This window comes from Mustela lutreola, chromosome 7, assembly GCF_030435805.1.
Source record: "Mustela lutreola isolate mMusLut2 chromosome 7, mMusLut2.pri, whole genome shotgun sequence".
NCBI lineage: Eukaryota > Metazoa > Chordata > Mammalia > Carnivora > Mustelidae > Mustela > Mustela lutreola.
Genome location: NC_081296.1, coordinates 51508808 through 51523073, shown reverse-complemented (window position 1 = coordinate 51523073; position 14266 = coordinate 51508808). Strand labels below are relative to the sequence as shown.

Here is a 14266-nt window from a genome sequence, read left to right as displayed (position 1 = left end):
CCTGCTTGTGATCTCTCTCTGTCAAATAAATAAATAAAATCTTAAAAAAAAAAAAAAGAAAGAAGTGAATATGCAGAGGGTCTATAATCTCAAATACATAAAGCAAAAGTTTGCAGAAAAATAAATAATCAAGAGGTTCCCAAGAGAATAAAAATCAAGAATGCAGAGTTCTAGAAACCAGTAATCACAGGAAAAGTGGGAAGTGGAGCCTCCAAAACACTCGAAAATAGACACCAACTTAAATCTTACTTGGACTGAATACTGAGGAACAATGAATAAATGTCATTATTGCCATTGGTGTGGGCTTACTACTTCCTTTAATGAGTAGTGCAGCAGAGTAAAGCATACTCTTTTGGCTGACAAATAAGGATTTTAAATGTAATAGGGTCTGTGGGTACCTGGGTCGCTCAGCTGGTTAAGCATCTGACTCTTAGTTTCAGCTCAGGTCATGATTTCTGGGTTGTGAGATAAAGCCCCGGCATCCGGGGCCCTGTGCTCAGTGGGGAATCTGCTTGGGATTCTTTCTCTCTCTCTCTCCCTTATCCCTTGCACTGCATGGATACTCTCAATCTCTCTCAAAATGAATAAATAAATTTTTCAAAGTAATGGGGTCTTACATAGAAGTTTAGAGTGATTCACTAGCATGCCAATAATTGTGGGTCAAGGTACACTTTGGAAAGGCTATGCTATGGTTAACACTAAAGTTATCAATAAATGTAATTATATTAATCTTCCAAAGCTTGAGATGCCATAGAACAGGGTAAGAAGAGAAGATTTTAAGGTTTTAAACAAGTGAGACACAAGACAAAAAGAAAGAAAAGAAACAAAAATTAGACCATTAAAACTTGTGACTTACAGATTTTTGGATTTCCTTTAATAGGAAACTTCACAATCATCTCCTGGGGATTTGTGCAGATGAAAACAAACGGAGAATCAGATTCTTGACTCATGTCTGGATACTGCAAAATATAAAAATAACAAGTTCAGACTAGTTGGGACAGATTTTGAATTTCAGGGAGATCAAAGGATGTCCCAAATTTCACCTCAACATTCTGATGATAGCACTCTCCATTTCAGTCAGGTAAAGAGGATTATGCTCAACAAGCAAGAACAAACCTTCCCCTTTCCCCAGGCCTTAGCACAGTAGTCTTATGCAGTCTATTGCCTGCCATTTCTGACCTCCTATAATGGGAACAACTTCTTTAAAAAAAAAAAAAAAAATACCTGATATTTTTCCAGAAGAATCAGGACTGACTGTTCTTTTAGTATAAATGACAAAGTTGGGAGATTTGGAGGTCTACTTTGGGAACATTGGGCACCCCCAGGTTAACTTGAGTGAAACACTGGAAGGTTTAAGAAAAATAGAACATTTGTGGAAATGCTGCCAGAAATAGTCAACAAGCCCTTCTTTCACTATAAGGAAGGAAGATGATTCATTCTGAAAGGTATGAACATGCAAAAGCTGTTTTGCTGGATGCATTCCAGACTTACTTAGGGTGAAAAGGTAACTGGTAGAGCAATTCTGAAAATTATTTAGAAGCCTCCTTTGGATCTCTCATCACAAATCTGTGTGAATACTTAGGACTTGTATTCCTTCTGCAAAGACAGACACAGAACCTAGAGTAAGACTAGGCCGGCCACATAATCACAATTTAAGGCACAATAGAGGGTTGGCAGAAAGTGCTCTCTAGCAATGCCCAGCTGATTTGTTTTTTTCATTTTTTCCTATCTTTCATGTCCTGTATTTAGCATGTTTGGCAAATATGACTCATAGGCTGACTATAATATTAGCAAAGGAGCCTTTCTCCTAGTAACTACCATCAAATGTATAAACTTATTTTCCACTCTTATTCACCTGCTAGGATATGTCCTCTAAAGAACTAAGGCTCAAAAGTAGAAATGGAGGTTTCAGTAAAATAAGAAAATTAAAATTTCTCTGTAACTAGTAGAAACATAGGTAGTTAAAACTTCTTTACTGACCATTTGACCACTCTGTTCTAAGTGGTTAAGTAAGGCTGTGGAGAAAACAGAAGGGATTTTTAGCACCTTTTGGTCCTGCCCACATACCATGGCTCTCTGTGCGGGACAGGTGTGGCATGTACATTGAAAAAACATAGCTTAATATTAAGTATCAGACACAATTATATTCAGAGGCATGGTCAAAATGTTCACAGTAGGAAAAAAAAAAAGAGTAAAGATGAGAAGGAAAATGCTCTTCTTTCTTTATACCCTGGATCTTTAGAACTCAAAGAAAAGCAGGTTCCAGCTGTTACTGCTGAGGTGCTTTGGCATGAATAAAACCAGAGGCTGCCATCGAGATCTTTCAACCGAATTCTACAGAGGCGTCAACAGCAACAGTCACAATTCACATCTCTTCAGTTTTCCTACTCTCTCCCCTCTGTGTCTCAGAATGTTGAGGCAGAGGACAGTGCTGCGAGGACCTCACAGCTCTACTTTTCTAGAACTATAACCCAGTTCAGTCATTCTCTCCTCTTTTTTCTGCATCAACAAATGTTCCCTCTCTACTGACTCTATCCCATTAAACATATTTTCTGTAATGTCTGCCATAAAACAAAATCTCCCCATTCTCCTCAAGCAAATGCCCCATTTCTGATTCTTTTTACAACAAAATTCACTAAAAGATTATGTATGCTCCCTGCTTCAAATTCCTCTATTGTTTCTTGAATTCATTATCGACAGGCTTTCACTCCTAACACTCCACCAAAACTATTCTTGGTGAACTAAAGATCATTGCTCACTTCCATGTTGCTAAATCAAATGGTCAGTGCTCAGTTCTCATCTTAATTGACATATTTGTAGAAGCTGATAGAATTCTTCTCTCCCTTCTTCATGAACGTTCCTTACTTGGCTTCCAGGATATCATTCTCTTCTTAGCTTTGCTATTTACCTACTGCTTATCACCTCATCCTTTAAATGTTGGGAGTGCTTCAGAGGTCAGGCCTCAGACCTCTTCTCTCCCAACATTTACCACCTTAGTGATTTTCTTCAGGCTCAGAGTTAAAAAATAAGGTCCTGAATTTGTAACTATGAGAGGTGATGGATATTCTCTAAATATATTGTGGTAATCATTTTGCAACATATACATGTATTAAATCATTCTGTTGTACATAGTGAACTAATACAATGTTATATGCCAATTAGACCTCAATAAAAATGGGGAAAAAATGAGGTCCTGGAAATGCAAATCTAAACCACAGTGAGATATTAGTTTATGCTTATGGGATGGTTATAATAAAACCAAACAAAACTAAACCAAAAAACATGGAAAATAACAAGCATTGGTAAGGATGTGAGGAAATTAAAACAGTCATGCATTGCTGGTATGGGTATAAAACAGTGCAGCTGCTATGGAAAACAGTTCAGTTTTTGTAACATCAAAGAGTTACAAAATTACCGTAAGGTCCAGCAATTCCGCTCATGGGTATATCCCTCAAAGAAATCGAAAGCTGTTACATGCTCCCAACATCTCACTTGTTCACCAATGTTCCTAGCATCCAATAGTTTCCACAATCCAAATGTTCATCCACAGACAGATGAACAAAATATGGTACATACATACAGTGGAATATTAAAAATATTCCAGAAATTCTGATGAATCTTAAAAAATTACACTTACTGTGCTCGCTTCGGCAGCACATATACTAAAAAATTACACTTACTGAAATAAGCCATACACAGAAGGCCAAATATTACCTGATGAGTAACTATACAAGGTACTTAGGATAAGCAAATTCAAAGAGACAGAAAATAGAGGTTATTAGGGGCCTGGAGGGAGGAGGAAGAAGTTATTATTTAATGGGGACAGTATTTCTGTTTGAGATGATGAAAAAGTTCTGGAAATGGATAGTGGCAATGGTTGCTCAACATTACAAATGTACATAATGCCACTGAATTGTACACTTAAAAAAGGTTAAAATAGTAAGTTTTATGTTATGTATATTTTATCACAGTACAAATAAAATTTTACAAAACAGATCCTGATTCATTTCCAAACCTGCTCCTCTCTTATCCATTCCCCTCTTTAAAATGAATAATGAATGAATAAATAGATACCCAGCCTACTAGCTATTCCATCCTTCCAGTTGTTCAGGCCAAAACCCCCACAACCACCTCACTAAGAAATTCTGTTAACTCCACCTTCAAAGGATATTCAATATCTCACCACTTCCTAAGACCTCCACAGCTACTTCGCTGGTCCAAGCCATCATGTTTTCTTGGATTACCACAATAATCTCCTAATTGGTCTCTCTGTTTCTGCCCTTAACCTCTCTCTTTTCTATTTTTAAGAGGGCAGTCAGAACTATTTTTTAAAAAACATATCAGATCATACACTCCACTACTTAAAACTTCCCAGTGGCTTTTCATCTCACTCAGAATAAAAGCCTAAGTCCTCAGTATAACCTTCAGGTTCCTGGAGAGTCTGGCTCTCTATTTCCTCTTTGACATCTTTTCCTACTACATTTACCCCCACTTTCACTCTATTCCAGCCACACTGACTTCCAGGTTGTTCCTGTCCTTGGATCTTTGCACTTGCTTATTCCCTCTTCCTAGAATGCTCCCATCACTACCACGACCCAGATATGCACAAGGCTTCTCTTTCTTCAGAACTTTGTTTAAATGTCAGCTTTGCAGTAAGCCTTCCCTAATCATTCTATTTAAAATCAGAGCATGAATCTCCTCACAGACTTGGTACACTCAACCCTATAGCACTTACCATCATCTAATACATTATAATTTACTTATTTAAATTTTTAAAAGATTTTATTTTTAAGTAATCTCTATGCCCAATTTAAGGCTCAAACTCAAAACCTGGAGATCAAGAGTCCCATGCTCAGGGCACATGGGTGGCTCAGTTTAAGAATCCAATTCTTGGTTTTGACTCAGGTCATGATCTCAGGGTGGTAAGATTGAGCTCCACACCCAGCGCAGAGTCTACTTGAGATTCTTTCCCCTCCCTCTCCCTCTGCTCCTCCCCCTGATTGTGTGTGCTCTGTCAAATAAATAAAGAAATAAAAATTAAAGAAGAGTTACATGCTCTATCAACTGAACCAGCCAGGCACCACTGCATTTTTAAATTTGGCCTCCCTTTACAAAGATGAAAACTCCCATGAAGGCCAGTGTTTTTGTTTATTTTGTTTACTCGTCAGCACCCCGAATCATGCTTGGCACATTGTAGGCAATCAATATTTTCTGAATGAATGAATAATGAAAACAACCTGTGCATTAAGGTTATCTTTTTTTTTAATGTCATTGCATATGTCATATTTGTAACTGTTGATTAAAGACACAGTATTTTTTTTTAAAGATTTTATTTATTTATTTGACAGAGAGAAATCACAAGTAGATGGAGAGGCAGGCAGAGAGAGAGAGAGAGAGAGAGGGAAGCAGGCTCCCTGCTGAGCAGAGAGCCCGATGCGGGACTCGATCCCAGGACCCCGAGATCATGACCCGAGCCGAAGGCAGCGGCTTAACCCACTGAGCCACCCAGGCGCCCAAAGACATAGTATTTTTTAAAGATTTTATTTATTTATTTAAGATAGAGCGAGAGTGAGAGAGAGTATAAGCTTTGGGAGCAGCAGGCAGAGGGAGAAACAGGCTCTCCAATGACCAGGGAGCCCGACACGGGGCTTGATCCCAGGACTCCAAGATCATGACCTCATGACCTGGGCTGAAGGCAGACGCTCATCTAATAGAGCCACCCAGGCACCCCACACATTAAGGTTATCATAACTATACTAAATGCACACATGCTGGGAACTAGAGACTCTTAGGACAATAACTGGGTAAAAGCAGGTGCTACTCTGTAATCTGTTATCCCTAAAGCTAAATTAGAACTTTTGTGTCTTGGCAAGTAGTCCAATAAGGCCCTATGTTTAATGTTAACTACACTGACATACATTAACAGAGTAAGCAAATGTCAAATAATGGGGAAAATGATAGATAAATATAGATAAAATAGATAAATATAGATAAAAATAGATAAATAAATTATCCAACAGGTTCCTGGACCCACTCGTGCCTCACAATAAAGATAAACATTAAAATCAACTTTCCCAACTTAATCTAAATCAGAGTTTTATGTGAATATTCCTTTTTCTAAGCTCTTATACTGAACTTCAAGAGGCTTACAAGAAACAGAGCTGAAGAACAAAACAGTCTGCAAAGAATAAAGTAAAGTAAGGTCTTGTATTGGGAAAAGGGGTAGAGTGCAGTAAAGCAAAGTCAGTTTGGCAGAGCCTCAGTACGTTAAAAAAAGCATAATCTCTGCAGCTGGGGCCTGGGTACTATGGACCACATTAAACACTGGCATGTCAGTGACTCACAAGAAAGGGATTTTTGGTCTGAGAGTCAGAGACTAAAATGTAGTTGATGGACAGAAAACTAAATCAGGGGCGTGGCTGGCTCAGTAGGTATAGCATGCAATTCTTGATGTTGGGGTTGTGTTCAAGCACCATGTTAGGTGTAGAGCTTACATTAAAAAAACAAAAGTAAATTAAGAGAAAGGAGGTTCATATTTGTAAACAATATGAATAAACTTTGGATATCATATCCAATTTAGAGAGGATGCTAAAGAAAGGGTCACTGAGATAGCACAACAGACAGATCAAGGAATGTGGGCTGTAAAATCAAGCAATTCAAAGGAACCATTGAAATTCAGTAACACGGGGCGCCTGGGTGGCTCAGTGGGTTAAAGCCTCTGCCTTCGGCTCAGGTCATGATCCCAGGGTCCTGGGAGCCCCGCATCGGGCTCTTTGCTCAGCAGGGAGCCTGCTTCCTCCTCCCTTTCTCTGCCTGCCTCTCTGCCTACTTGTAATCTTTGTCAAATAAAATAAAATAAAATCTTTAAAAAAAAAAAAAAAGAAATTCAGTAACAGATTCCTCAGGAAGTTGCGGCTGTTCTTGCCTAAGAAAAAATGACTTCTGTTTTTTGGGTGTTGAGATGAACACCCAACTTTTCCATCAACATGGATAGGACAGGAGGAGATGATGCTAAGTGAAATAAGTCAAACAGAGAAAGTCAATTATCATATGGTTTCACTTGTTTGTGGAACATAAGGAATAGCATGGAGGACATTAGAAGGGGAAAATGAAGGAGGAGAAATTGGAGTGGGAGATGAACCATGAGAGACTATGGACTCCAGGGAAACAAATGGAGGGTTTTAGAAGGAAAGGGGGCGGGGGATGGGTGAGCCCTGGGATGGGTATTAAGGAGGGCACGGATTGCATGGAGCACTGGGTGTTATACACAAACAATGAATCATGGAACACTACATCAAAAACTAATAATGTACTGTATGGTGACTAACATAACTCAATAAAAAATAATTAGAAAGAAAGAAAGAAAGGAAGGAAGGAAGGAAGGAAGGAAGGAAGGAAGGAAACATGACTCCTATCATCTGGTTTCCAGCCTGGGGGGGAGGAGGAGAGGGTTGGGCCTACTCTTTTTTCATGGCTCATAAGTTTCATAGCTGTATAACATAACAGGTAATTAACACTAAACAGCCATTTTCTTCTCTTCTCCAGAGGAAAAATGTTCACCAGTCCTCTAGAAAACATTTCTTTTGCCACTTTTTGGCAATCACAACTAATTCAGAGCCAAGTGGCCATTTTCACCAACTCTGCAAGATGTCACTCTTCCCAACAAATCCACAAATGACCTTTAAGTCTTGTATCTGTCTCCAGAGGACTAAAAGCTAAAGCAAACAGTTAAGAAAGAACTCATTGACAAAGAACATATATTTGCTATAGGTTTTCTTGGTTTGAACTTTAGGGAACTAGACAGACATGAAATCAGGCTCTGAAATGCAGTTAGCAGAAAACCAACTCCAAGAAGATTAAGGTGATAATACTCAGGAGAGAAGGAAATGAGTCTGATAAAAAGGCTACAAAGCACAACACATCCAAAGAAGCATATCCTGAAAGCAACTGTGTTCTCTAATAGTTGTGTACATTTTCCTTCAAAGCAATTCAAGGTGTTCACAGGACACACAACTAGTACCCTAGGCCACACTCTACTGGAGAATAAAAGTTTTCTCACATCAGTGACATATTGATCATGAGGCTTTGACAAGAAAACTACTATATATTTGACTGGAGTTGAATAAAGATCATGCCAGCTGGCCCAAGGTGGGATATTGAACTCCCATGTACTAGTAGTACCCAATTCAAGTCATGTGCTCAGTATCAAAGACAGGGGGGTTACAGCTCAATGCTACAGAGCTCATGTTTGCTCTAAGTGAAAAGAATAACGTATGAGTGACGTGCAGCTTAAGGGTTTTAGAGCCATTTGCGGAAAATGATCTAGCTGAAGCCACATAGTGTTGATTTCCTGGTCCCATCCTACTCACAGTTAAGTTTCCAATGTGGCTTTCTATGCTCAAACCTCCATACATAAGAGAACCTAAGCAAGTATATTTTTTCTAAAATTAACCTCATAGCTTTTCTGCCCTTACTCATAAAGACCTAAAGTGGAATCACCCATACATGACAGTTATTTTTGGTCTTAAATTTCATATAGCAGGCTTTTAATAATTCAACTTAAACTAGTAAGAACTAAAAGAGATGCCTGGGTGGCTCAGTGGGTTGAACCGCTGCCTTTGGCTCGGGTCATGGTCTCGGGGTCCTGGGGTCGAGTCCTGCATCAGGCTCTCTGCTCAGCAGGGAGTCTGCTTCTCTCTCTCTCTCTGCCTGCCTCTCCATCTACTTGTGATCTCTCTCTGTCAAATAAATAAATAAAATCTTTAAAAAAATTTTTTTAAAGATACTACATTGTAAGGTCCTTAACCATTGAAGTCTACGTTGGGACTAATAACTCAGAACGCTAAAACTCGACTTGGGGATCTGGTAATTTTAGAATTTAACTCCCAATGGCTGGTTGACTCAACTAAGAACAACTATTCTGAGGCAGAGCTTAGAGCATCCTTTGACATCAGTTAACCTACCAAGGTAAGATCATTGTTAGGTAATCTGGTGCTATTAACATTAACAATACCCCTTCATAAAATGACATTTGTCTTTTAGAACAAAACAGATTAAAACATTTTATACTATCCAAGTAAAAAACCATAATACTGTGCGTGGAATTAATTTTTTTTTTCTTAAGATTTTAAGTAATCTTGAGGCGCCTGGGTGGCTCAGTGGGTTAAACCTCTGCCTTCGGCTCAGGTCTAGACCTTCTAGATTTTCTAGATCAAGCAGACTACTTTGCCTCTAAGCCTGGGTTTACTTACAGGTAAAATGAAGGTGTTACATTAAGTGATTAATTCTACCTAAAACCTCTTACATCTGTCCCCCTCTTGTCTCATTTCACTGGCATTATCCTAGAACAGACTTTTAAAAATACCTTGACGTGGGACGCCTAGGTGGCTCAGTTGGTTTAAGCAGCTGCCTTCGGCTCAGGTCATGATCCCAGGCTTCTGGGAGCGAGCCCTGCATCGGGCTCCTTGCTCAGCAGGGAGCCTGCTTCGCCCTCTGCCTTTGCCTGCCACTCTATCTGCCTGTGCTCACTCTCTGTCAAATAAATAAATAAAATCTTTATTTTATTTATTTACTAAAAAAAAAAGAATCTTGACCCTCGAATGACAACTGCCATCTCATTAGTACCTCCCCACCTTCAGAATCTTCACTGTAATCCATCTTCCACATTGCAGCCAGATCCATTTTCGTAAATCAAGGCCATGACCACGTTCCAAACACCCCTTCTCCATTCCACAACTGACTATAGAAAAAAGCATTACTGCTAAAGCTTATCATACAAAGCTATCTACCACTGGACCACAACATACTTTTCCATTCTTGTTTGCTGCTTCCTCCTCTTTCAAACCCATACCCATCTCTCAACAAACTGGTTTGCTATTATTCTCTGGATAGGCCCATAACTTCCACCTCACACTTCTTCTTCTCCTTGGACTATGCCTCTCAATCAACTATGTAGAAAGATTTGAACAACAATCTCATCTCTATCATTTACTGACTAATAGTACTCAAGTTACTTTAACTGAGTCTTAAATTTCCTCGTCCCTAAAAGAGGGGTAACGATACCTTGTTGTTGTTATTGTAATGAGGATAAGAACATACATGATAGGTCATATAACAGCTGATCAAAAGTGATAGATTTTATTATTACTACCCTTTAATGCTAATTCAAAAGCCATATTCTTAATAAAGTCTTTTGAGATCTCTCCTAGCTGGAAGCAACCTTTTCTTTTTTTTTTTTTTTTTAAAGATTTTATTTAATTTGACAGAGAGAGATCACAAGTAGATGGAGAGGCAGGCAGAGAGAGAGAGAGGGAAGCAGGCTCCCTGCTGAGCAGAGAGCCCGACGCAGGACTCGATCCCAGGACCCTGAGATCATGACCTGAGCCGAAGGCAGCGGCTTAACCCACTGAGCCACCCAGGTGCCCCTGGAAGCAACCTTTTCCTCCTTTAAATTCCTCAGTGACACTCTACTTTTCAAGACAGTAATTTTGCTTTTTATTTTGTATTTGTTTGTTTACATTGTTACATTTTGTTTACATTTGTTTACATTGCTTTTTATTTTGTATTTGTTTGCTTGCATTTGTATTTCATCTGTCTAGTAGTCTTTCAAACATTCTGAGAGCAGAACCCATGGCTCATTCACCTTTCTGTTTCTTTTAGTGTCTAAAACAATGTCTAATTTATGGTAGGCATTCAAGTGTTTATAATAATACTTAAGAAAATCTTAAGAATTATATGTTCATTTTCAGAGGCATCTTGGTGGCTCAGTCAGCTAAGCATCTGCTTTCAGCTCAGGTCATGATCCCAGGGTCTTGGCATTGAGCTCCATGTCGGGTTCCCTGCTCAGCAGGGAGTCTGCTTTTCCCTCTCTCTCTATCATTCTCCCTCTGCCCCTTACCCATCACCTGTGCTCTCTTTCTCAAATAAATTAATTAAATCTTAAAAAAAAAAAAAAAAAAAAGAATTAGGGGCGCCTGGGTGGCTCAGTAGGTAAAGCCTCTGCCTTCGGCTCAGGTCATGATCTCAGAGTTCTAGGATCAAGACCAGCACTGGGCTCTCTGCTCAGCAGGGAGCCTGCTTCCCCTGCCACCCGCCGCCAACACCTGTCTTTATGCCTACTTGTGATCTCTGTCAAATACATAAATAACATCTTTAAAAAAAAAAAGAATTACATGTTCATTTTCAGATGAAAAGCTAAACATCAAAGAACTTCTATAAATGCACAGATAAGTGTTACTATTTCTCTCCTCTGTTTGGGAAAAGAACAATAGAAAGTATAATGCTTTCTGGATTATTAAAAAACATACATGGTTGTCCTCAACTCATGCATGTGGGCACCTGACACTCAGGTTATAAAACAACTGTAGAGAGAGTTTGTTCTGACCTAGAAGTTCTAGTAAATATTCTAGTCTTCATGAGAATTCTGAAAATACATTCCCTGTTTCACTCAAGTGAGCTGTGATTTTAAAGAACTGCCTAGAGTCAGACTAGCTGTGGCACATACTCAGTTCCCCTCTTTGTTGGGTCTCTGACACAGCCCTCATGATCCCTTAGGAATACATATTTTTAGGTTTATAAATATGCAGGTTTTCTCAGTACAACAGAGAGGACATTTTAACACATTATTAAAAGGTTTTATTTATTTATTTGTCAGAGAGAAAGAGAGAGAGCACAAGTAGGGAGAGCAGTAGGCAGAGGGAGAAGCAGGCTTCCCACTGAGTAGGGACCCTGATGTGGGGCTCAATCCCTGGACCCCAGGATCATGACCTGAGCCAAAGGCAGGCACTAAACTGTCTGAAACACCCAAGCATCCCCATTTTCCACATATTAAAAGAAATTTTGCAGGGGCTGGTTTGCTTAGTCGGTAGAGAATATGACTCTCATCTCAGGGTCATGAGTTCAGGCCCCATGCTGGGCATAGAGGTTACTTTGAAAAAAAAAAAGAAAAGGAAAATTTGGGGAATTTGGGGACTCCACATTTTTCAAAGCTAATGTCTGGTTTGAATATTGATATTCCTTCATCCTCTAATTTCTCACCTCTTAGATCAGCATACAACACATTGGTGATAGATGATTTCCATTCTATTTTTATTAATCGTCCTGAAGATCTGTATCACTTGGATACCCTTATAGGAGAAGGAACAAGTAATACTCTCTTCCCAATGAAGACTTCAATTCTACTCCTATGTCAATTACATAGGCACCCAGCAGAATTGCTTCAGCAGAGCTCTTTAAAGACAGGGTCTTGGCTATTATAAAAGCCATAAGATCAAATGGACTGAAGGGTCAGTATGCTGGCAGGAGAGGAATGGATTTAGTCAGAAGAAACAGAACAATCAATGACCTTGGAAATTTCAGACAAATCAGATTATTGAAGGCAGAGATATAAATAGCACAAACAACACAGACAAGTAGAAACAAAAGCCACCAACTCAACTTTCTGTTTGAAAACTTGTTGGGTCTAGAGAACTGTTCAAACCACAGCTGCTAATGGTTATGGATTTGGCAATCAAAATGTCTTTGTTAAAAAAAAAAAAGTTTTAACTGCCTTACTATTGAGGTTACAAACCACAGCCTTGATGTATTGTTGCAGTCAACATCCTCCCTGCTGTTTTTGAGAGCTTACATCTGCTGCTGGCAGATAAAATGCTGGCAAACGGCATGGGCTCCTTCCAAGAGAATACAGGAGAAGTTGTAACTAGATGACTCTCATCTACCTTTCTCTCCTGAGTTGAGCCCACAGCCTTTTCTGTATCATTCCTACCTTGTTTAGGTTGATTCCCTGCCATTACTCAGGAGGGCTTAGGGTCCAGTGGGATTTTTTTCTGGCACAAATTATCCAGCCAGCCATACTACTCTTAGAAGATAAAAGGAAGAGGAGTTCTTAGCTCAGGGCAAAGCAATTTTAGCACATATTTTAAAAAATCAGTCAGAGTATAGTGTACTTGATTTTAAACAACCACTAATAAAACATTGTTTTTTTGTTTGTTTGTTTGTTTTAAGAGACTAAATGATCACACTATGTCAGAAATAGTGAGGGCTTAGTATATTTTAACTTATCAAAGAAAGGCCAAGAATGTGAGGTCAGGAAGTAAGTTACTGAGTTTCTCTGGGGAAGGAAAAAACTAGGAACAAGATGGAGAAGTAAAATGTGGTCCAAATTACTTAGGAGATTAGCTTTAGTGGAAATAAAAATTACTAGATCTACACTGGTTTTCAAGGAAAATATAATTCAGCTGGGTGATGAGAAATGAGCGTGAAGATGCAGAAAGAAGACACAGGTCAAGAAACCAATTTCTGGGGCACCTGGGTGGCTCAGCGGGTTAAGCCGCTGCCTTCGGCTCAGGTCATGATCTCAGGGTCCTGGGATCGAGTCCCGCATCGGGCTCTCTGCTCAGCGGGGAGCCTGCTTCCTCCTCTCTCTCTCTGCCTGCCTCTCTGCCTACTTGTGATCTCTCTCTGTCAAATAAATAAATAATAAAATCTTAAAAAAAAAAAAGAAAAGAGAAAAAAAGAAACCAATTCCTGGATGATTCTCCCTCATTTTCATAGATAACCTGTGAGAATAAAAGAAAACCAAACATATGTCGACTAAAACTTTCTAAGTTGTATATACCACAAGATACCAGTTTTGCAGTTAGTAACTAGGCAGTGTGCATGGGGTGGGGAGAAGGGATTTTATGGTCTAAGTTTTTGGAACACTGCATGTTATATCCACTAGATGTATCAGCGTCATAATGCACACTAGCATGTTAATGGACCTGAAAAAGTCTGCAGTAAACAAACACATTTATTTGATACAAATTCATTTTCCAAATACATGTGTCCATAGACAATCACCTCCCCCGTTTTTATGTCTCCAGAGAACACTTATGCATGGAATAGTTTGGGAAACGCTAGTCTAGAGCTATTACTCCTCAACTTTCAACTCATTATTACAGAAATGAGAATAAGGTTTGTAAAACAGGCTAGGTAATCACATTTCTTACATCACAGAACCCTAGGTTAGGGACAGGCAGATTACCAAAGAGGCTTCAGACATTTTCTAAAAGGCAGCCAAACACCAAAGCTATAACTTTTTAAAGATCCTTACCTAATACATAATTTCCAAATAGGTCTACTATCAATTCTGAATACATTCTTGAGCTACCCCCAAACACAGAAAAGAAACAGTGGGGGAAAGCCCCAGAAAAGCTGATCATAGGGAAAATGGGTAAGGGATTCCTGTTTAATGAATGCTACTGGCTTCCAGTGTTTGGGGATATTC

At 39.2% G+C, this 14266-nt stretch overlaps 1 protein-coding gene across 7 annotated transcripts in view; it reads right to left on the bottom strand.

Annotated features, from left to right (window-relative positions):
• TRIP4 (thyroid hormone receptor interactor 4) overlaps positions 1-14266 on the bottom strand; it is a 66617-nt gene that overhangs the window by 8842 nt on the left and 43509 nt on the right. For 6 of the 7 annotated variants that reach the window (XM_059180766.1, XM_059180761.1, XM_059180763.1 and 3 more), the window contains one exon: positions 857-959. In XM_059180766.1, coding sequence (XP_059036749.1) covers positions 857-959 — 103 coding nt within the window. Of the gene's footprint in view, positions 1-856; positions 960-1491; positions 1597-14266 lie in introns of all 7 variants that reach the window. The other variant, XR_009355417.1, reaches the window with a different exon arrangement.